At 25.9% G+C, this 26,656-nt stretch overlaps 1 protein-coding gene across 2 annotated transcripts in view; it reads right to left on the bottom strand.

Annotated features, from left to right (window-relative positions):
- LOC107166716 (cell adhesion molecule 2-like) overlaps positions 1–26,656 on the bottom strand; it is a 132,563-nt gene that overhangs the window by 28,832 nt on the left and 77,075 nt on the right. For both annotated transcript variants that reach the window (XM_089229213.1, XM_089229212.1), the window contains one exon: positions 7,116–7,321. In XM_089229213.1, the coding sequence (XP_089085339.1) occupies positions 7,116–7,321 (206 nt within the window). The remainder of the gene's footprint in view (positions 1–7,115; positions 7,322–26,656) is intronic.

Below are 26,656 nucleotides of genomic sequence, written 5' to 3'. Positions count from 1 at the left end.
CAAATTATCTTAAATAGAAATTCATAAAAAATTTTCTTGTTAAATCTAAGATTTGAAAATTTAATTCAAGATTCGTTATACTATGTTTGTCTACCTTTATCAAAAAAAAAATTGTCCACTGGAAAGTCAAATTAAATTAAACAGCTCTGAGCCAAAATTCACTAGCACTCCAAATTTTTCAAATATATTACAATTATAGTGAGTTATATAATATAATGTCATAACTAAAGACCAGATTTATTTGATTTTACATATCGTATATGAGAGTAATGTGGACGATTCGTTCAATTCTGATATATTCAGTGTGTTTCCTTTTAAAGGTAACACTAAATAATTCTGTCCAGTGACATCGGATTAATATGCGGATTTCGGGAGGGGATAGGGAATACATAAATACACATTTCTTGATGATTTTTACATTTTTAGATCTTTCCGTGTGCGCTTGCGCAATACAACTTGCATTTTTTTAAATGGCAACAGGTGTTTTGAATACCAAATTCGGATAGACCGATTTTTTTTAAGTCGATTTGGTCCTTTTTACCATAGCTCTAAAATCAAAATTGACTAAATGGCAACCAGTCAAAGTTTCGATTTAAATGATTTAATAATATCTGCAAACCTACGGATACAAAAATAATAAATACAATTTCATAATAATTCATAAAATTCTAGTATGATTGGTGAAAAATTCAATGATATTAATCGAAACTTTGACTGGTTGCCATTTAGTCAATTTTGATTTTAGAGCTATGGTAAAAAGGACCAAATCGACTTAAAAAAATTCGGTCTGTCCGAATTTGGTATTCAAAACACCTGTTGCCATTAATAAAAATGCAAGTTGTATTGCGCATGCACACACGGATAGATCTAAAAATGTAGAAATCATCAAGAAATGTGTATTTATGTATTCCCTATCCCCTCCCGAAATCCGCATATTAATCCGATGTCACTGGACAAATTATTTAGTGCTACCTTGGAAACACACTGTAATAATGGGGATGAATATCTGGAAAATATAAGAGATACTTTTCCAGACGATATAGGCGATGATTATCCAGATGGTTAGGGGATGATTGTCCGGAAAATATAACGGATGATTTTTCGGACGATATATGGGTTGATTATCCGGAAAATTTAGGGGATGATTATCCAGATGGTTAGGGGATGATTTTGCGGAAAATTTAAGGGATGATTATCCAGATGGTTAAGGGATGATTTTGCGGAAAATGTAAGGGATGATTATCTGGAAAATGTAGGGGATGATTATCCAGATGGTTAGGGGATGATTTTACGTAAAATTTAGGGGATGATTGTCCGGAAAATTTAAGGGATGATTTTCGGACGATATAAGGAATGATTATCTAAGTTATATAGGGGATGATTATCAAGATAGTTAGGGGATGAGTATCCGGAAAATAAGGGATGATTTTCCCGACGATATATGGGATGATTATCCGGATGATATTGGGGATGATTTTGCGGAAAATTTAGGGGATGATTATCCAGATGTTTAGGGGATGATTTTGCAGAAAATGTAAGGGATGATTTTTCGGACGATATAAGGGATGATTATCTGAGTTATATAGGGGATAATTTTCCCGACGATATAGGGGGTGATTACGTGGAAAATGTAGGGGATGATTGTCCGGAAAATATAAGGGATGATTTTCCGGACGATTTATGGGATGATTATCCAGTTTGTAAGGGGATGATTATCCGGGTTATATAGGCGATGATTATCCAGATGGTTAGGAGATGATTATCCGGAAAATAAGGGATGATTATCTGGAAAATTTAGGGGATGATTTTCTGAATGATATAGGGGATGATTATCCGGATGATATTGGGGAAGATTATCCGGGAAATTTAGGTGATGATTATCCGGAAAATATAAGTGATGATTGTCTAGAGAACATAAGGGTTGATTATCCCGAAAAATTAAAGAAATACTATTATAGAATTATTATTTAAATGTTACATTGATATCAAAATTTAAAAATTTAGTACTTAAAAAAATAAAGTTTTAATTTATATTTAAAAAAAAAGATTGAAAAGGATTATTATTAAAATAATTTTAGGTTCTGAATGGTTTTTTCTATGTGTTTTTTTAAAATGTTTTTTTCTCTGTTTATAAAACTAGCAAAATATTTTGAATCATGTTTGAGCTATTTAAAGGCTTATGAAATTGAAAATAATTTAAAAAAAATTCTTAAGTTCACAATAATTTTTTATGAGTAATTTTGACAAAATTCATAAAGTACAGTGTACTATTCGTTTTGTTGTATCATTTTATTCGTTTTGGAAATTCAAATTAAATTGTTATGAGCATTTGAAATTTAAGTTTTTAAACTATTGAGTGTGATCAATCAAATACAAACCAATGACGCAATAATTATTGATAAAAGAAAATGTCTGCAAAGTCTATTATTTACAGTTGTAAGGAGGGGGAGAGTTTCTAAGAAAACGTTTCTTTAGTCCCGTACACGGAAAACTGATTTTCCGGGGCATGCCGACATCAAAAGAACTCTGAGTTTGGTCAAACAAGTACAAACAAATGACGTGCTAAATTTTGGCATTAGAAATTTGGTAAAAGTGATTTGTGGGTAACGTACGTCCGGTAGGTACGAGTGAATTAAAACGAATCACCCAAATCCCCGTTCTGGTGATAATATATACGATTAAATGATTAGAAAATATTATATATTACGTATTTTATAAGTATATAAGTATTATTATTATTATTAATTTTTTTTTAATCATTAAACAATTCACGATGCCAGCGCCTTTTGAACTTTCTTGTAGGGTTTCCAAAATGTTAGCTCAGTTAAATGCAGGAATTAGTGGATTAAGATTGTTCACTAAAGTTGGCGTTGGAAGTGTTTGTAGTAGGATGAGGCCACTTTATCGACAGTCTGTATTCTAAAATCTAAGTGCAGTAGGTATATTATTACTCGTTACATAGAAGGGCGCGTTATATTAGTAATCATATACGTAGTAATATGGACTGGAACATTTGCTTTTTTTAAATGTTAAATATTTTTTCCAAGCACCATAATTGGACACCATAGTTCTTTAAATAATGTAAAATAGTATAAAATTATAAAATCAAATTTTGATATTTGTAATTATATAATATGATATTGTATTTTGTAATAAATAATAAATATGATATATTAAATAAATAGAACGAATAAAATGAAAATTGTATTAATAATAAAAGCCTACTACTATGTAGGGACAAAGCCAGGATTTTACAAAAACGCGTAAATTTAGACGCGTCTAAGTGGATAGCCGATTTACATAATTATTATATCTATTTTTTCTTTTTTGACAAATTGTGCCACATAATTATAATATTTATTATTTTATTAACTTTTTCATATTATTTTGTTGGTAATTATTATTAGTATATGAATATTTTCTATAATTTCATACAAATTATCAAATTTAATATGCCACTGATCATTATAACTATATTATTTATTATGAATTTTTTATTTCTTTTGTTTTATCTTATTAGATTCTGAATGAAGTGATGAATGTATTGATTTTACAATGATGTGTTTTTTTTATGTTTGTTTTTGTGTCTGTGTACAGCATAACTAGTAGAAATAATGCTTCGATTTCAAACTTTGGGGGTGGTTTCCGATGTAAAATTGAAGATCCTTGGTGCATTATAGAGGTCAAAAGTAAACATTTTACAACAGTTCTCAAAAAAATCGAGAAAAACAAAAAAAAAATGACAGAAAAACTGGAATTTTTACGCAAAACCAGTTTTCGACCAAATCGATTTTTTTATATAGTTGTAATTCAAAAATTAATCACTGTAAATACTTGAAATTTCCACCAAATGTTTATGTTAGTGTTATCTATATACAGTTTAATTTTTTATAAAGTTTTTATAAGCGTTTATAGTTCAAATTTTTACGAAATATGTCGAAAACGCGAAAATTTGCAAGTAATTTTGAAGTTTAAAAATCATAAAATTTTTTCTGTTTATAACTAAGGATTAAAAATATAACACTAAGTTTTCCGTAAGTTTCCTTTCAAATAGCTATAGACTATAGAGAAAACTCGAAGCGTCGTTATAGGAAAAATTTTAAGTGCGTTTGAATTTTAAATTTTTACGAAATAGCGTAACGATAACGATTTATCCTCAAACGATTTTAAATATTTGTAATTATTCAAAAAGTATAAGTCATAGATACTTGAAAATTTCACAAGTTATTTAGATTGGTATTTTCTTTACATGATTTAATTTTCAAAATATTTTGACTTTTTTGAGGTATTTATAGACAACTGAAATTTTAAATTTTTCTGAAAATTTTCTTTTGAAGTGTCGATAAAACTTTTTTGGCCCTATAAAAATACTTGAAAATTTAATACAAAGTTCCTCATAAAATACTCTTATAATAATTAAAAAATTATAAAAATACATACGCACAATTTTTTTTTATAGGCTCCTATCATATTTTTATAATAGCAGTTGAAAAATAAAAGAAATATATAGCCACATTTTTTTTACATGCATTCAATTCTTAATTTTGACAACATACGTTAAAACCACGAAAATTCGTAAATTATTTTATCCTAGAAATTCATAAAAAATTTTCCTTTTATATCTAAGATTTGAAAATTTAATACAAGGTTCCTAAAATATTTCTACAATAGCTGTTGAAAAATAAAAGAGATGCATAGTTACATTTTTTTTTACAAGCATTTAAATTTTAATTTTGACAACATATGTAAAAATCACGAAAATTCGCAAATTATTTTAAGCTAGAAATTCATAAAAAATTTTCTTTTTAAATCTAAGATTTGAAAATTTCTAATAATCTATAATATATCCTAGACAGATAAACCGTCTCCATTCAGAATCGTTTTTCGTATACAATGGTACCTATCATTGCATTCAAATTTAACCTACCCTAGTCAGAGGTCCACCCCACCACAATGTACGGGAATTACCCGTTTCCGCCAAAATTTGAAATGACCGATTCCGCCATCGCCCGTTTCCGCCAATTTAAGAAAAGGTTCGATTCCCGTTTCCGCCAATTTACCTGCTATTCACTTATTCATAATTAATATACACAACATTTTGTCATAGTTTTAATAGATATAATAATAAAGTAAAAATCACTTATTCATAATTAATATACACAATATTTTGTCATAGTTTTAATAAATATAATAATAATACATAAATACATATAATATTTTGATATTTTGTCAAACCTAATTTTAAGAAATACAGTAATAGCAGGTAAATTGGCGGAAACGGGAATCGAACCTTTTTTTAAATTGGCGGAAACGGGCAATGGCGGAATCGGTCATTTCAAATTTTGGCGGAAACGGTACATGCCCCAATGTACAGCAGAGCGATACCCACTTACCCGCTTTTTTTTTTTACATTATTTTTATAAATAATTATATTTATTATTTGTATATTTACCTTCCCTATTTTACAGGCTATATGTATAATGTAATCGTGTATATATTAACATGTGAGGGCAACTGGTCAATACCCGGGATATTTGTCTTAAGTTTAATAGGGGACTTTTTTTTTTAAATGCAGTGTCCAAGTTTATGCGATAAAATAAAATATGAATTGGTACGATTAGTAGAGTTGCATTAGTGACTCATTTATTGGAAATATTAAGTTTTTTTTATAAACATAATATATGAAAACCAAACATTTCGGGAGGTTTTAGAACATCCAAAGCACTGTTGCGTACGTTTTTAAGTCGTAGTTAAATTGTTAGCGTAGCAAACGATACGTCTACGCGTTATCTGTACGTTTTTCCAATATAATGCTAGTGTGTATAATAATAATCCAATATATATTTAACATAGGTAATATTTATTGTGCCTACAGTATCATACACAAATATATTATATATCTAATATCTATATATATATTATATACAGAGAGATACATACAGATTGATAGAAATGCACAAACAGACTACGCCACTACAGTATCCTAATCATTTATGGCAGTATAGATACATCATTTTCGGACCTAAAACGTGTGATATTACCACTGTTGACTCGTTCTAGTATGTATTCTGGGACGGATGGGGAGGAGGTCAAAACTATAGAATACCACGCTAGCGACCGAACACAAACAACGACGACAAAACCGATCCGGAAAGCGCAATGACAACACACACTCCGACATGCAATTTTGTGTAATATTAATCCCGTTTCAGCTTTATTATTATTCTCGTTCGATTATCGTTTGCACGTGGGAGGGGCTGGGTGTGAACCGGAAGGGAAAATACGTGCACATATATTGATACGGGGTACTCAAACTGCTACAGAGCATAATATGAAATTTACATCAATTTCAGAGGATCTAGCTTACAATAAATCCTCGACATCATAATGTTATGTGCAGGGCCGCGTAAACGTTTCATCCTAAAAAAATAATATTCGAAATATTCAAAAAAAAATTATAATCACCGTTTGGAAAAAAAAATGCATTCACAAATCGTATGCCGTATTTGTATGGTGAAAGATTGATACAATTAAATTTCCCTCGGGTAATACGAGTATGTATATTTTGTGAATGAAACTAAAAAAAATAATATCAGTAAATATATATTTTGGGGGAGCATATTTTCCGGATATTATGTTGTTCCTAGGATAATATTCATACTTTCAGTTATGTTATTCTAGTTTCTTTTACGTAAAACCATATTGTAGTGTAAGACCAATTATAATATTATCTATATAGCCTTGTTACTCTATAACAGGGGTTATTAGGAACCTTTTCGCAGGAAAGAGCCATTTTTTTTTAAAAGTTACTTAACCATGATGTCCAGAGAGTCGCACAGGTTGTTCGGTTTCTGAACCGAACAACCATTTTTATTTTATTTTTTTGTAGTCATATTTGTAGTCATATTTGTAGAATTTTTATATTTTTTAAAATAAAATTCATATTTTACGAGTCTCGATATAATGATGCATTTTCAAAAAGCCACAGATAACATTTTAATGAGCTACATGTGGCTCCAGAGCCGCAGGTTCCTGACCCCTGCTCTATATGCAGCTAAACGTGTAATATTGTATACCTACGGCTAAGCTACTAAAAAAACACATGAATCACTCACGTCGATTTTGGCTCCTGGAATCGTGTGGTTGATGTACGGCGGTACACGTCCTCTTATGTACTGAAACAATTTGTCACCATTCTTGGTCCACTGGACCTTGTAAAGTTGGTTTTCGACCACCGTGTGGTTGCATCTCAGCACCACTGTCTCGCCCAGTTTGGCGTATCTGGGAACGATGGCTGACAGCTCTAACAAGTCCTTGCAATCTGCAAACGAAATTTCGTAAATGTCTCATTGTGACCATGGTAAAGTATATATCATTATTATCTTATATTATAATATGTACATGGGTGGGTGTGTAAATATGTGCGTTGGCTCTGCCGTTTTTGTTCATGTGGCGCTTCTTTGACGGAAGTTGTGAAATTTTTACTCATCCTACAGTTCACGCTATGAATTCATAAACGCGACGTGTGTATATATTTGCATTACAGAATTTTGTCTTTTACGCAGCACACAGGCGGCAGAGCTACACAAGACTGGCTTGTACGATGCACGATAAATTATTTATGGCAAAACAATTTTTCAAAACTTTTTGTGTTTATTAAAAAAGAAGTGTACCTAATACATTTTAGATGAGTACTCAACTAAACATTATACGGCCGCTAAATTATATCAAAAGCGTTGTTTCTTACTTCAAAGAAGTAAAAGGATTTAACGTGTTCTTATAAAAAAATAAATATATAGATATGTATATTATAATAGTGACCGTGTTATAGGCGGTTGCAGCTGCCATACAACTTTTGGTATATTGTAAGAACTTCACAATCAGTTCTATAAACACAATAAAAAGTAATCTGCTGATTATATTTATTTAGCTTGTATCTATAAGTATATATATAAATATATAATGAAGTTTTGAAAAATTAAAATAGTTTTAGTATGTTTAGTTAAATATTGTAATGCAATTTGTAAAACATAATTTAAATAAAAGTACGTATTATTCTTATATTAGATTATTTCAAACACTTTTTAATATTTACGCTTTTATTTGACTTAGTATTCAAAATATATTCAATATTCGATCCTATTAATGTTATAATTTTAATTTTCAGCGGCTTAACTTCTAGTTCAGAATCCAGCGAGTAAAACAAATACATATTTACAAAATATAGTGATATTTTCGTTTAATTTTGAGTGAAAAGAATAGATTATTAGATAGATATTTTAAAGATGAATCATAATAAAATATTATTATTATTATGTTTCTGTTAAGGTATTCTTAACATTCGAATTATATTCAGGAAAAAATGGCCTAGAGGACGAGTTGGTACATTTTTTACTCTACAACTTTTTACAATTAGGTAGGTATACAAGGTGTTACAGATAGAACTGACTTTTGGAATAACTTTTATTCAAATTAATATTTTTTAATTATTTATTTATTTATTTTGTTCATTAAATGACCCTAGTGCTTCATGTATAATACATATTTTTATGTTTATTTTTTAGTACTGAAAATAAAAAAAATTTAGCTTAATAAAAAATGGTTTGGATAAATTCAAAATAGCCTATTTGTGAATCTGATTATAAGAACAATTTTGATGGTAAAAAGATTTATCTAAGTCAAGCAGTTTATTTTTTAGAATTTTTTTTTAAATTCAATATTTGTTTGATTAAATTAATTTGGAATGTAATAATTTTTTTAAGAATTTGATTTTTGAGAATTTTTTGACATGAAAATATTTCTTAAATTATTTAGTTATCATAGAATATTAACAACTTTTGTCATACATTGAATTAGCGTAATTTATTTTTTATCGGACCTTTCTGTTACACCCTATATGTTTGTCTAGCATTTTATGAAAGTTTGATGAACATTTTTCGGAATACTTAATTATACATAGAGACAAAATACTAATTCGAAACGATAAACGTGATTTTTAATACTTAAAATAGAATTCAAAACATTTGACACGAGTCATATTGTATAAGCTACATTTATCGATGTTAAATAACATAAAAAAAAGATAAAGATACATTTGAGTAAACGGTATTATGATAAATCTAACAATGACGAAGTGTTTATGGCATATTATTATGGCATTAAACATGCAAAAGATAAAATAAATTGCACAGGACATTATTTGATTGAAAAGAAACCGATATAAAAAGAAAAAATGTATAACATCATAGAGTTTAAAGATAAAAATTTGATATTCAATATGCATTAAACCTGGGATGTCTTAAAATAGGTATCGTAAAAATATTATGATATTATCGATAAGTTACCTATAATAACACTTATGTATTGATATTATATGTGAATATTGTGAATATGGGAATGGAGTCTCATGTATTTTTGTGATAATTTTAAAATATTAAATTGTGTTGTTGAAAGTATAAATGACATTATTCAGTCTTTCAGTCCCACTGATCTAGTACCTATAGGTTCCAAAAAAACTTTTATATTATATCAAGACATTTTGTATGTTATAATATCTTAGCGCTATAGGTACTGTCTGATACTGAAAACTTTAATTTCTATATCTAAGAAAATTTAATGAGATATCATTGATTTTTTTTCAAAATTAATCATTTAATAAAAATGAATTTTGTAAAGAAAAATCTAATGTTTTTTTTAAATATTATTTTTAGATGTACTAGGAATGGTGAATAAATAAATGTATAGTTGCACATTATTGACGTGTTTAATATTTCAGAGTAACTGTATGTTAGTAAAACATGTGTAAAAATTATATGTGACATATTGACATTTAATAATAATGCAAAATATTATTTGAAGACATGAAAACGTTTTATTATATTATTCAATATTTTATCAAGAGACTGACACCTAAATATCAAAAAAAATTTTAAGTAAATCTACAAAAGTTTCATTATATGTATAAAAAAAATATGATAATATTATACAGTTTGAATGTGATGGTTTTCCTGAAAATGTGTATGCACGCCTACATAATATATTTTTTAATGAACTAGTAAAATTGAAGTTCTGTTATACATAATTTTTACGTTTTGTATGGTTTGAAATATTATAACGGTTTAATCATTCAAAATTGTATTTCATCTTTGATAAATCTATTATTCCATTAAGTCAGGCTAGCCTAAGTCATGAGAATTATATGAAAGCAAATTTTCAAAATCTCCACAGCATAATATTATGTCCTCATTTCTCAGGTCCGTAATTTTGTACTGTAGAATATAGACTAGTAAGATGACCATAAAAAAGGTTCTGAGAGAACCTTATGGTCCACACATGTTTGTTCATAACATATATAGTGGTTTGTAATCGCGTCGATAGAACATGCGCACAAACGTTAAAAGTGCTACTGTGGAATAATTTAAATTCCCCAAGAGAACCAAAGAAACGTTTTTCAGGTCACCATTCAATTTCATTTAAAATAATAATTAAATGAAAAAACTACCATTTCCTGAGTAAGAAATAATTCCACTTTAGCATAGAATAATATGTGGGAAGTCAATAGCCATACTACGAATATATTATTTTGATCATTCTGTATACTATTTTTATATGAATTGAGGATGATACTCTCATTAATAGTACATTTTTTTCTTAATTTCTTATACACTTACAAAAGATTACAAAAGAATATTCTTTTTCATCGACGCAGAAGAAGAGCAGATAAACTTATAAGTATATAATAAGGTAATACAATTGAAATTGTTTGAAATTAGCATATTGATACCAATGTTGGATTGTGAACGCCATAATTTTTATCTCCTTGAATTTAATTCAGTTTTAATGCCACGGTACAATAAATTATAATATATAATACTGTATAGATATGGTCACACCTTCAGAAACGGTAAAAGATTCATTACCTAATTATTACAGTTTGTCTACATCGTAAAATAAAATTAATTATTCCACTATTGGATTGGGTACTACGTTCGGCTTCTTCCCATGGGCTTGTTATACTGTGCCGGTAAAGAAGAAACCGTGCCATAATTTTCATTAATATTCATTGAACAATATCATACTTTTGGAATCATAACAACCAAACTCGTGTATCATCAGGTCATATAAATCGTTGTACCTAATTAATTTGTTTTTTTTTTTTTAAAAAGAGGTTTTAATTTAAATTTAAAAAATAAAATCTTATTGGATAAATTCTCATAAATGTGGGTAATACAATATTCTTTATCTAATATTATTTTTTTTATTTACTATATGTACATATTATTTTGATTATTATATACCTAATATTTTTATTTTTATTTTTTCATATACCTAATTATTATATAATTATTTTATATACCAATTATTGTACCTATTGCATAATTTATAATATTATAATACTATGATTAGTAGAAATATGGTTTATAAAATTCATAACCTTGATAATATTTTAATATTATTTTTGACAATAATATACGATAAAATAACATTATTTGAACAAATTTCTTAATTGAAAATTAATTTTGATTAAATTAATATTAGTTGAACATTTTATGATTTTAAAAACGTAACTCTACATATATAGTTTTAAACACACGATAAAATTATGAATTTTATCACTACCATTAATTTAAAATCAATAAAATAAATTGCATTATTCTTTTTTTTTAAGTTTGTGGTATACGTGGTGCATATTAGTTCTGAGTTATTCAGCAAAAACAGTAATTTGTTTAATAGTTTAAATATTTGATTTAAGTAAAAATTTAATACGTACCAAAAAGGGAAAAGTATCTCAAAACTGAGTAAAAATAACTAAAACTTTAGTTTTTAATCTTAAGAAAATATTCTTAAACTATATTAATCTATAGAACCAACATCATAATTATATGAATAATGAACTATATATATATTGTATGGTTTTGAATAGGCCCATATTAAAATATTCTATTTCAAATTTGAATAGGAATTTTCCAACGATTAAGATTATACTGAAAATCAGAATTAATAAAAATAAAAATGTGTCTGGTTTGAAGTATAATCAATAATGTAATAATCTATGGCAAAGATAAATATTAAGGGTACACAATATGATATAAAAATGTAAACTTTTTGAATAAAAATATATAAATATAAATGTATATATAAAAAAGTTAAGCAATAGATTGTGTTTTAGTCTTGCATTTGACTTATGTCCATATGATTATGTGCCAAGTTCATAAGTTTTATTTCTATTCTAGTGATGAGTCGTGTTTTGATCATTAAAACGAATCACTAAGTTTTATCAGGTCGCTTAAGTTGTTTTGGTATTGTCATAAAAATTAATGTTTGAACAAAAGTAGTAACATACAAAAAAATATAGTAGTTAATTATAATTTTAGTCTGAGGTCTTGGTAAACTTAAGATAATAATAGACTCGACTACAGAGAGAACAGATATTTTATATGGACATATGGACCTAACTATAAAATGATAAAGTTCTTATGATTTATCAAGACGTGTATTTTTTGAACAAATTATTATATGAATAAATTAAAATTAACCATGAATAAAAGTGAAAAATTATTATGTGCAATAAACGTTCAAACTTAATTTTAAAACTAATTACAATAACTTAATTATAAAAATATATATACTATAATATAGGTAAAAAATTAATCATCTGTTGTAAATTAATAATGTATCATGTTTATGTGTAAATAAATATATATGTATATTATATTTGTTATCAAATACTGGTCGTATGATGAATTTCTCAAAATGAATAGATATTTTATTATTAATTATTATATATAATATAAGATAATATATTATTGTTATTTTAATTAAATATATTATGTCTTATAAGTTACAAGAAAAGTAGTTGTCTTCTTTATTATATCACTTACTTGAATTAAAAATTTAAAACCCCACTTATATAATTACTTGTCTTTAATTCAACAGAAGTATGTATTAGTTAGAAACTTTTTAACTAGCTTATTTTTCAGACTTAAAAAAAATCTTGACTTAAAAAGTTGTAAACAGGTGAAAAATAATTTTATGAGTATTGGAATTTTATTAACTTTAGTTATCAAGGAATAAATAATGAAAACAAGAAAAAATATTGTTTTGTTAAGATGATATAAACATAAAAATTTAAATTTAAGTATAATATAATACTACGTATATATTATCTCTTTAGATTTCTAATTTTATTTTTAAGAAAAATGTTTGAAGTTTGGTATCACAATATAGTTATGTAAATATATACAACAAGGGTTCAAATATATAGGTATATTATATTATTTTTTTACAAATATAATGATCATGGAACTTTTTGTTTGATTCATTGTTGTTATGACAACTTATATTAATTCTTTAATGAATAATTTAACATGATATTTTACTTAGATACAAATTATTTATAGTTATGTTAGTATTTTATAAATAAATAAAAATATTTTTTTCTTGGCCAACTATTATAATTAATAGAGGGAGAGGTAGTAGGTAGTAGCTATAGGTTGAGCTTTAGTGAAAATACTACATAGTGATGCCCATAATAAATTTATAATATCAGCAGGTATATGAAATAAAATAATAGATGATAAGTTTAATTGATAATCGAACTTAGACATATCATAAGTATTTAAAAAATAACATATTATATAAAATTCTTATTTTGGTATTTTTACAGATTAAATTAGTTTTTACTAAATATATATGTGCACATTATTTTTTTAATGGAAATCCAATAATAAAAATGGTAAAATATTACGATAATTAATAAACGAAAAAAAGTATTGAGATTCGTGTTAGGTATAAGCACATAAATCTATGTTATATGTATTGTATACTTGACTTTAAATTATATGGTATTTAGTAAACAATAGTAAAATAAGTTCGATATTTAGTGATGAACTAAAGTTAGAGTAAGAAATTTCAATAAAATTGTAATCATTAAAAACGTATACTCCCATAAGTTTTGCTTAATATATTATATCGAAATTTTGTTTACTTTATCGGTCTATCGTAAACTTTATGATTTGTTGCCAGTTTATTGCTGCCAAAATAACTGTTAAAAGTGTTTTGTATGCGTGCACCTATTTTTTTCCATTAAAAAACATAAAAAATGAACACAAATACTCTCTGAGAAAATATTTAGATTATTTTATATATATTTATATACGTACACATATGTGAAATTACGCTATTCCCGTGGGGAAAAACACTACTATTCTGTATATTCAAATTTAATTTTGATGCTGTAAATATTCTGTATGTACTTTCTCGACACCTTAAAAGCTTGAGCCTGCCAATTGTTGTAATGGTTTTTTTTCCTCAGACCAATTATTCATAAATCACTTTTCCATGTGCTAAACTTGTTTACTAAATGAAATAAAAACACATCTTCTTATGAGTGATTTATCCAAAAATATTTGTGTTAACTGCATAATATGCGTCCAGTTCAATATCTAAAGCTACTGGTTCTACATAGTTATGCATTTTTTATAAGTAAATATAAAAAAAAACTTTTGTTAAAAACCCTGTTTTTGTAACAGATAATCAAAATACAAGACATGAACAGAGCGATATTTTAATTTAAACTATAATGTGTCAACACTTAACAATATACATTTTTTTTACTCAATCAGACAATCAGTTATACTACCCTTAAAATGCACGTATGTAAAATAAGTATTCTTAAAAAATATTAGAATTTTCAGCTATACGATCCACGTATTTGTATGATACCGTTACGAACTTAATACGCTGAATGAAGATTATGGAATTTAGTGTTCATTAAACAAAAATGTATAATTATGTTGTCGTAATATACTTTATTTGTATGTGTGACTATCTTAATGAAATTCATCAATACAATAATACAATTGTAAGAATTCCAAGAAAGAGGAATTTAATTTTTTTATGAAGTTACTAGAAAATTATAATATGTTATAATATAGTATCTTATAAAATTCAAAAGTTACTGCCTTTTTTTTAAATTTTAGAAACATTTAAATTTTAACTTTTAATTTATTAATTGCATGTTTTTACAACCATTTTATAATAACTAATACATTTTCATTTAACAGGGTGTCAAATATAATTTCAGTAATCATACTTTCCAAATAAACCCATTTTTTTTATGTTTTTCATAAATAATTAAATAATTAAATCTGTACTCTAAAAGATGGCAATATTTCTAAATGTTTTTGTTTAACTTTAGTATTACGTTACTTTAATCAATTCTAATATTATAGAGTATTAGTATTTCAATCCGATCAAATAATTAAATAATAACTATCAGTTTTGGCCTTCGTGAATATAGGATACCGTATAGGGGGTATTAGGTTTCCCATGTTGGTATTGTTGGTAATATATAGAATTTTTCATTCTGAAAGGACAGACTAGAACGGAAAAGTAGAAATAATCCCACCAGGAATTGCAAAATCTACATACTGTTTCTACTTCTCTTAGTCCCTAAAATGTACCTATATGTGTTCACATTTTGTTTGCCATTCAACTGATCGGCAACATGTGGACCTTTGTGTCCAACTCTTCATCCTCTTTAATGTGTTCGTATGGAAAATACAAATGGAGAAAAAATGGAATAAAATGCTCAAACCAAAAATTTTAATATCTATTGTGTTAGCTTTGAAGAAATTTCAAGGAGAGACTAAAAATGTTAATGTGTAAAAAATCGTTTTTTGAAGTAAAATCATATTTTTATTTTTTTGTTTAAAGTGGATAAAATTTGAACATGAGTTTCAACCACTTTCGTGGATACAATTTCGGCACGTTTTCAATAGTTGTTCCAAAATTAATGTATGAGTAGATCATATTAAAACAGTAAACAACTCAAACATGGTGTAAGCCAATGTAATATATTGAAATACCGAAATATACTATATCGTTTAATCTTATAGAAATACAAGTTGATTTATAAATTAAAATCAATACTTAAATTTATCTCAAATTGTAAATGAATTGTTTTATTTTAAAGTTATTAGTATTAAAAAATAACCATTAACGCATTAGTGTTTAAAATCACAAGAAATAGTTTTTTTTTTAACAATCTAATTAATTTCTATTATTTTATACATTTAATTTGTATACAAAACTTAATAAAATTAGTTTTTAAAAATATGTTATTAATATAGTTGCAAATCTATAGAAATATAATACAATCTATTAATTAAAACTGCTATTTCAAAGTTTTAAACTATCTACAATATGTACATCTATTAAAAAAAATTATAAAAATTATATTTCATATTATATGGTAGGTATGTAATTTGTTTTTTGTAATATAAGTTTAATGTGCTGTAATAAATAATTTTAACTAGATAGTAATACATGCATTTGTAACTAACTATTTAAATACATAAAAAATGTTTTTGAAACATTATTAAACATTATTTATTTAAATATTAATATAAACATTAACACTATGAGTTTCAATAAAATATATTAATCTTTCAAAGCAAATAATATCTAATAATGGCTATTAAATATTATAATGTTATGTTTATGTGACATGTTCTTATTAAGTGACAAACCTAAGTACCTACTATACTTTCTAATTGGTGTTAGACAATTTAAACATCTTTTGTTTTAGAATGAAAAATTTTATTTTAGCATTTAACCTTTTCATAGATTCTACAATGTCTATATTATATTAACAATAAATAATTAAATCCTATGCAATTTTAAGAAGTTGGTATTTATTAGAGCAATTTAATGATATGCTACTAAGACGTACACAATATACATATAACTAGCCCATGTGGCATAGGAATATATAGGCGTATTTTTCAGGGTATGCAGAAGGCTAAAATAAAATTCTATTAATATATTCACACAATAAATAAATATTGAAATATCTACTGATTAACTTTAAAAAATAATATTGTAACAAATACCATGACAAAATAAAAACGTATGTGTTCCGCAGATACCTACTTGATAGTTGATAACTGATAATTTTATGTTTCAATTTTCCAGAGTCAATTTTCACCCCTTAAAAAGCTTCAGGGTATGCATCTGCCAGCTGTATACCCTGCATACCCTCTTCGCATGCCTATGGCCCATTGTTTATTAAATATTTAATACGTTTAAAATTCTACTTAGTTTAAGGTAGTACTACTTTATTTACTCAATATCTTTCAAGTAGTTCATTAAATACCCCGTCATTAGTATCATAGTAAAATAGGTAGTACTATAAATTTAACTTATACATTTTAACTGGTGTAATTGTAACGATATTTTCTATCTCGGGACATGCATTATGATATGAATACTTAGAAAATTATTGAAAGATCCGTATTAAAGTATAACAGTAAGCTACATTATCAACATCTCACGATCCTATTATTATTTTTTGTTGTTTCGAAAATATTACTTTTCATAATCTGAAATCTTTATTCTAAAGAATAATAATAAAAATTAAAATTAAGAAATACTCAAGATTCTGTATATTGTATCATTCAATGACTGTTATTATAACTTATAAGTTTGTAATCTAATGCACACGTATTTTATATTTGATTTTTAAAGTTTTGCAAAATAATAAAGTTGAACATGATCAGAATTTTTTTTTTGAACCATCTTCTTTTATCAATAGTATTCAATAAATAATAATTATATGAACTCAGTGTTTTATTACATAGTACAATTCTTATGACATCCTTTCTGATAACTTTCTAATACAATGTCAAAAAAGGTTTAGAAAAGAGTAGAACCTATTCTGTTTTAAAGTACCTAGTTATCGAGTATTTCCATAATAAATCATAGCATACACGATCTGAGTGGAGATTTGGTAATGCTTTTGCATTTTTTTAAATGTCGAATACGAAGAATAGTTTTTTTTTAAATTTAGAATATATCACGCATAATTGTTAATTACAATCGAATATTTTGAAAGAATTAATTTAAGTCTGCAGTTATAAAAAAAATCTAAAAAGTGTTCTTTATGATAATGATACTCAAGTTAAGAATTTTTACTATGAAATGTAAGTAGTTTGAGTTTAATGCGTTTTAAAATCACCAAGTAATAATAAAATATTTTTCAAGTATCTCTAATGTGAAAGTTTCAAACCATTCACGTGATGAAAACTTTAAGTAAAACTTTAAATATCTCCACCGGGCACGGTAAAAACAAACTAAATCTATTATTCGATGTCAATGATGAAGATTTACAATACTTTTTTGAGTTTTCGGAATAAGAGACACGTATGAAATAATTATTTTTTCTTCATACAAGCAAAGTTTCCTTAAAGATTAGATTTTATTTCAAAACCATTGTAGATTGATATTTATGTTCAATCATTCTTTAACGTTTTATGTTTAAAAAAAATAAATATTTTATATTTCTAACAATATATTTGTGTAGGAATAAGACATTAGTTCAGAATGATATTCATAGATAAAAAGGTTATTATTTATGGTGGAATTATTTATTATATTAAATATAATTTAAAAATGTTTATCATTAAATATATCAATTATGTAATTAGTAATTAGATATGTATTATCAGTATTTAAGTAATTAGATTGAAAAAGTTAATAGTTCAGTATGCAAGTTTTAAGTTAAATCTTTGATTACAACAATAATTAATTATGTATTTAAATGTAATTTGGATTTTAAAATTTGAATTACTTTTAATTAATAAAATAAAACTATAAAATTCATTACGTTACCTTGTAGGCACATTGATGTAATTATTTATATAATTTCATTATATTACATTATTCAATTTTTTAGTTTTGTGGAACGTGGAAGCTAGTTTTTTTAAATTAAGTACGAATAGTAAATACCTATTTAGTTTTGACTTAACGAGTTAGCCATTATTGCACTGGTCGAATATTGTGTTACTGTTACAATTTATGAATAGAAAATTAGAGTCATGGATTTAATAAAACGCTTTCTTTACATATTATACCAATCTTGTAATATTTTGCTTAGTTCAGTGAATGCACATTTTTGTTCTATAAATATAAGTGTGGAATAAAGATTTCTACAAAAAATAACGCTGTAAAGGATACGAAAGGATATCTCTTTGTTTTGAATATTTTATATTTCACTTAAAATTGTTATTGAAAATAAAACTAAAATAACATCAATTACTGATTTCGCTGTGATAGAGGAATTATTGGTATTCAGTTAATGAATTAATCAAGACATTACTACACCCATACTCACAAAGCGCCTTAAAAATATAATATTTTGATGTATTCTGATTTGTTTTAACAGATGAAGTTTTTAGCTAAATAAGTCACCTATTTAAATTTCACTTTAATGTTGATTTACATAAGTCTACGGTAGGGTAATCATATCAGATAACAGGTTAGCTGCTTAAAATAGATATGCAGATTGCAGAAAAATATGGACGAGTTGTTATTTTTTGGCTCACGTGACAAAAGTGGTACCATATCTCTACCTGTTGTCATACCGATATGTGGTTTGGAAAGCGTTATATCGATCACTACTATATTATGGCCTACCAACAATAATATTATATTGGTAATACGATGAGATAACACAAGCGCACACGCATTTCTCCCGGTTTCCCTTCGACTTACGGTGGCCCAAATAAATAATGCATTTTACATTTGTACCTCTGTGCCACCCACTCTACGTCGCACACTTCAAAAGTATTCGCCACGCTTAATAATCGCACACGTAATATTACGTGTATTTACTATATATTAAATTATGGATATATATATATTATATATAGTAAGGAACATTATAATATATATTACCGGTATTATCGGTTTTGCATGTGACGTCAAATTCATCTGAATAATGTGGAAAATAGAATTATGTATTATTTGACCTACCTACCCGTCTGCATTACACGTGAAATTCGAGATTAATACCCCTATAGGTACAAACGCTTGCAGCTGCTGTGGAGCAGAGAAATTATTATTATTATTATTATTACAAGTTGTTGCTTTGCGTAATTGACTACAGCTAGGATATCGTCATGTGTACCGGAAATACAGAGCTTGGTACTAAATTAATATATTTTATGATCATCTAATGCAAAGATGATACCTTTAGTGAGTTATGAGTGGAAACATTACTATAGTTAAGCATAATTTAATATTATCATGTCGTATGATAATCATACGAATAACTAGGATAACTTTTATTTTTATTTATGTATTTTGTTTACAGTTTCGAAAATTGTTTAGGACATCAAGTTCTATTGGCAACTATTTCATACGATAAAATCAATAAAATTTGACAAATGTGCGGTAAGTGTATCTGCCTATTGTCAATAATAATATAAATGATAATTGTATCAAAGGTAGGGATAATGGTGGAAGAGAACTTAAGACTTGAATATAAATTAATAAAAAAATCATATTTACTTGAAAACTATAATGATACAACTTTATTGTATGTAACTATAGTAACTAATGATAATTATAATATGAATAATATACTTTATGCTTATTGTATTGATGTCGTTTGTTTAATTTCGTAAGTTGTATAGATGCCTAAACGGCTAAACCTAATTTATAAATCTTTGTAATTACTAAAATATACTACTTATAAGTACAGTTATATTATAATATAGTTTAACACTTCATTTGACAATAGTTTTTTTTTTTTTTTTTTTAATATTTAGTAATGTGTTGAAGTTTTCACTTTTCCACTTAACTTGTTTTTTTTTATCGTAAGTATTTTGTTTGAATTCATGGTTAGTTGCTATGTTTAAATATTATGGAATGTGTGAAACGACTGTTTTAAAGTTTATTTCTTACCTATAATATATTTGATTCCGATTGCGCATTAATGAAATAATAAAAAGTGTTATATTGACATTAAACTATGTCGATGGTTAAGTATAATATTATTTATTTATTTATAGTACCATAAAATCAACAGTTCATCTGCTCCTGTCGTTTATTTTTATTCATACCACATGATATTGTATTGTAACGAAAAAATAATCATTTAATTAATATATTCGGATTATCATATTATAAGATGCTTAATGTTTGTTTGTGCACAATGAGAAAATGTGGTTTTTATTTTAGAGTAACGTTACAGTCTACGTTATTTAGATACAGTGGAACCTCGATAAGTCGAATTTCAAGGGAAATGCAATTTTTTTGACTTACTAAGGTTTTCGAAAAAAAAATTCGACTTAAAGAGTTTTAAAAATGTATATATTAAAGTTTTTAATCATTATGTACTTAGTATATATTATGTATATACAATGTAAAAAAATGTGATTATACAGATTATTTAAATAAAAAAATTATTACAAAAAAATATAATAAAACATGTGTTGCAACTTTATAAAAGATAATTTATTATTTTACTCTGACTTAAAATTTGAGATTTGCTATTATCAATTGTATTTTCTATTACATTTAAAGCAGAGTATACACTTTATCGTCCACATTATTCAATTGTTCGGTGAATGTCCTTAGCAATATGAGGGCTGCTGTTGCTTGCTTCATTGAAACACGATGCACAGGCTCAGATAATGCTTCTTCGATGTCATCAACATCTTCAGTGCCATGGACGGAGTCAGTTATATCGTCGTCTGTCAGAATACCAGAAACGCGATTAGATAAAATTATCGGAACGGACAAGCCGATTAGACAAATGTTTATAAAATTATCTATCATTATCCGTCATATTCGGAGCACAGAATGTTCGAGTTATCTATAGTTTTTTTTTCGAGTAATCGAGGTTTTCGCAAGGGGACGGAATTTTTTTCGACTTATCAAGGTATTCGACTTATCGAGGTTCCACTGTATAAGTAAAATAAATAAACATTAATTTAGTGAAATACTGTTGACTTTATATAGATCTAAGTAGCTCCAAATTGCTTTAGTTTACCGTGCGTTACTATTTTGAAAGTTTAATGATCATTTTAAAAAACTATATGGCCTTTTATCTCATGGATATGTTCACAGCACATCCACGTTAATGTGGTTATCCAAAAAACGTAAAATCGAAAATATTGAATTTATAATGGAAGGGAAATATAGAATGTTGCTATAGACGTATGAAAAATATTGCGTATTCATAATATGATGAATGTGAATACGTGATCTCGATCAGTACTTAATTGGAATCGCTCATAACAACAACATTAAAATGTTTTATAATATTTATTTGTTTTTTTTTTTACTTCATTATATTATATTGAATTGATCTATTGATTTTTTTATTTTTTTTTAAATCAATTTTATTATATAATATGAATATGTATTATATAATATTAAACCTAACAAACTTTGAAAATTCTTACAATACAATAAAAATATAATATTGACAGGGAAATATCTGATTTAGGCAAATAGCAGACGGCGAAGTGTCCGTAACTCTATAGTATATAGAGTATATATATTATATTATAACATGTTTAATGTTTATAGCCTTTTTGGTACCGGTACCTGAGTACGCTTTATATTAATATGAATTATTATTATTATTCATAAATGCTGGACAGTTTGTTATCATAACTGTATACTATGTGTAGTTTTTTCCTGGTATACTTGTATTGAAAATACATAAATTTATTTGTTAATTTAACTATACATTATATATTCTAAAAAGAGCAATGAATGTATCAATTTTACAATGATGTGTACTTGATTACCTACTTAAATCAATTATAACATAATATTTATAAATGAAATTTTTTACCTTTATAGTTGTATACCTTTTAAAAAAGATTAACGTGGTTTTTAAATTCTATAAAAATAAAAATTTAATGACTTTCTGATCTTGATGTTTCTTCACTAATAAATCAATTCTAGTTTCTATATAGTTTATTAGAGAAACACGCATTGTGTATTCGGCAGTTTTTTGTAGACTTGGTTTTAATTGTTGTTGATAAAGAAAATCCTGATTTGCATAAATAAGTTGTTGCAAATGGAACTACTCTTTTAATCTTGTTCATATATAATATGTATATAAACAATAAAACATTAAATCTCAACTGCTAATAACAAGTTGTTATCTGATTCGATTACTCGAGGTCGTAGGCGTCAATAGTTAGAAAAAAAAAGAAAAAATATTTATAAAAGAAAACAACTCCCAGAATAAAAATTAAATAATATTGTGACAATAAACAAATAGTTTTATAAATTATATAACAACTATATCACTTAAACTAAACATAAAAATATTAGATATATAATTGTAATAAACAATCTACACCGTTGAATGCGTTGCTCATTAAATTAAATTTAATATACGTGATGATTATATTAGTAATTATAGCATTTACTAAATTATAATATTGTGAACAATTAATTTTTACTGGGTACCAATTGGTTAGTTAGAGTTACAGCGAATTGTGTATATTTCGCTTTAATTGTTAGACATTCTAAATATTTAACCCATGTTGTGGGATTTTTTTTGCAATTCTGCTGCGTTGTGACAGTACAATAATTATTAACGTACTACTCATATTATGATAATTGATAGTTCTGCATAACTTCCACTCATTTGCTCTAGTATAATAATACTCTATTATGACTATATCACTCAAAGATATGCACAAAAATGTATTACTTAAAACATCAATAGATGAATCAACATTTCTGATAATTTTATATCTATCAATCACTCGTAGCTTTTAATACAACTGTTTATAATATTATTCAATGACAAGACATATAATATCCATCGCCTTACACTGTACTGTCTGTACTTAATTTAATATTTATTATTCCTTATGTGTAATTTAAATTTATTATTATACATATACTTAAGTTGTTAATGGTTTTAGAAGCATGTCGTTTCATCAATTATTTATAATGAGTGAATATTTTATAGATTTATTGATTTTCAGTTTATAATATTATAATGTTATAGGCTTTCTATAGTACTAGCTTATAACAACTATATGTGTCCATCAGTCATGACTTTCAATGTCCTAGTTTCTTACTTTATTTTGAAAATTGTTTTATTTTAGATATAAAATTTTGAAACATAATTTCTGTAAATTTCAATATACATAGTAATATTATTTAATATGATAATTTTAGATTTTTCAGCGTAGCGATAGATCTAATAATTTTACAATGGTGTTTGTTTTTTTTCTGCATATTCTCAATATTTGGGGTGATAAAATTATTTATATTTTTGACTTAAGCATCATTCTAATAGGAATGTGAAACTATGTGTTGTTATGAAAATTATCCATATAGTTTACGAAAGCGTTGGGAATAATAAAAAAAATCAGAAAAAAATAATGCAAAACAAATTTTTAGCAAAATTGATTTTATTTTTTTAGTGTAACTCAAAAATTAACGACTTTAGATATTTGAAAATTCCACCAAAAGTTAATATGGCCATTTTCTGTACATAATAACATTTTCAAAACACTCAAAGCTATTTGTTGCCATTTTTTTTCAATTATTTTTCATAATTTCTCACTGGATCAAAAATCTTAAAATTGTAATAATATAAAGATTCTCATAAGTTATTATTTTACTATAATTATTTGAGCTTAAATCTACGATACATTATTAATTATAATAGAGTAAATAAATGAATATATATTGACTGAATTTTTCAAGATGATGAATATCTGTAAGCTATTTTACAGTCAGAAATTCATAAAACATGTAAGTATTGTTTATTTATCAAACGTAAATCAGATGGATTATCAATCCTTGAAGAGGTGAACATAATCATAAACGATGTGAATAAAAGTTTAAACATAAAAATCAATTATATGAACAAATAAAATATATTCTAAAATATATTAAAGCCCATATTATACATAAGTACGATATATTATTAAAATAATAAAGGTTTCTGAGTACCCCGACATAGAGGTAAGTTTAAACCTTCCAATAAATTGACCAATTTCAAAAGAGAGAGCAAGTTATTTTGACATCAAACCATTATTTAATATTATTTTTGTAAGTTAGGTATTAAAATGATACTAATAAAAGTAAGAACATAAAACATATGGTAAAAATATTATGATAATAATTCATGTTTTTCAACACGTTTTATGATTAAATTGTTTGATTTTTATATCTAACAAATACAAAATACTTAATTAATATTGAACACAAAGTTTTTCAGTGTCAATAAAAAAAAAGAAGATCTACAAGATATAATTTTATGTATTATGTTGAATTTATTGTTTTTCCTTTTGATATTGAAAGTTTAGATTATTATCAGGTACATATTGGAAGTAATTTATTTTACGTGATGAGAGATTACACATGAATAATAATTGAAAATATCAGTTCTTATTTAATGTGAATATTTTATAAATTTTTGTAATCCAAAAATATATCTGTAACTATTTTTAAAATAAAAAATGTTTGTGCAGCATAATTTGTTTTCTATTATTGTAATTTATTTTATTTAGTAGCTAAATTCTAACTTATTTGTTTTAAATTTGAAATAACTGATGATGTTAAGTTATTGAATGACTTTCAACTGTCGTTAGAATATGTGATTTTCTTTTTTTAATATTTATATTTACTTTTCAGTTGTTGTGCATTATCATATTCAAATGATATATTATTTTCATAAAAATGCATTCATTATTGTAAGCACATTACTATTAAAACTTTCACGCAAGAATTATGATTTATGAATCCTATTCTAGTCACTTATATTATGTATTTGAAATCATTTCTTCTTACATTTTCCTTTCATTTTAGAAATCAATACAGACAGAAGTTATCTGAACTCGTAAAGCTCGTTTTACCACAATTCTAGGACCAAACTTGGAGCTATATATTATTCAAAGATCGACAACCGTGTGTTTATATGAGCACAAACTTTTTCACCTCTTTTCCCTTTACCATCCATAAATAGGGTCAAGTTTCTGGTGACGCCGTTTATGCTCTAGAAATAGCGGGAGAACGGGCACACTACCTATTCGCTAAATCAACAAGATTGTTCTTCTTTACCATGAACCTTCTTAACCGTTTCCAAAAAAAATGTTTCTTTCTAAAAAAATAAGATATTCTGATCACGTTGAGGGATTCACCGAATTCAATACATTTATATATTGATGGGTAATGTTAAAATGCTGATACACGTAAAAAAAGATCTGAGGTTGTGTGAAGTGGTTGTTAATATGATACGAACATATATGATGACCTACATTACTTCTATACTTTTAAACTGTTTGTACCATTGTATATTTTTTAATTAACATTGATTAGGTTATCATTAATTAATGTCCTGAAAATCGCAGGCATTACATGATTTCAATCTGTAGATATGTCATGTGTTAAAAATAATTTATATATTCAAATTTACAGAATACTAAATAGGTTTAAAAATACCTATATAGTTTTCTGTTATTTCAAATGGTGAATTAGCTTCTTTTAAAAAAAAAAATATTTTAACACATTGACTGTGTTTATGTTTGGTATCATCATTCAATATCATTATTTTAATTATGTTTACTTTAATTGCTTACACAATCATACATTTATCGTATGTTTTATATAAGAAATGATTAATATTAAATGGTTAACCAAGCTAAATAATTTTTGACAATATCAAAACTAAATTCATATAGAAATATTCTATCTCACTTGTGTTCATTTTGTATATATGGCCTTGAATCAAACCATACTTACTCTTCTTACTTTGCGAATACATTGCAAATTCCCTTGGGAAATAAAAGTTTTGTTGGACAAATTCAACAAATTATCAATAACA

Source organism: Diuraphis noxia, unplaced genomic scaffold (genome assembly GCF_037042655.1).
Source record: "Diuraphis noxia isolate RWA-SAM2 unplaced genomic scaffold, SU_Dnox_SAM2 contig0005, whole genome shotgun sequence".
In the NCBI taxonomy this organism is placed as follows: domain Eukaryota; kingdom Metazoa; phylum Arthropoda; class Insecta; order Hemiptera; family Aphididae; genus Diuraphis; species Diuraphis noxia.
The sequence above is the reverse complement of the archived record's forward strand: the minus strand, read 5'-3'. Positions and strand labels throughout refer to the sequence as shown.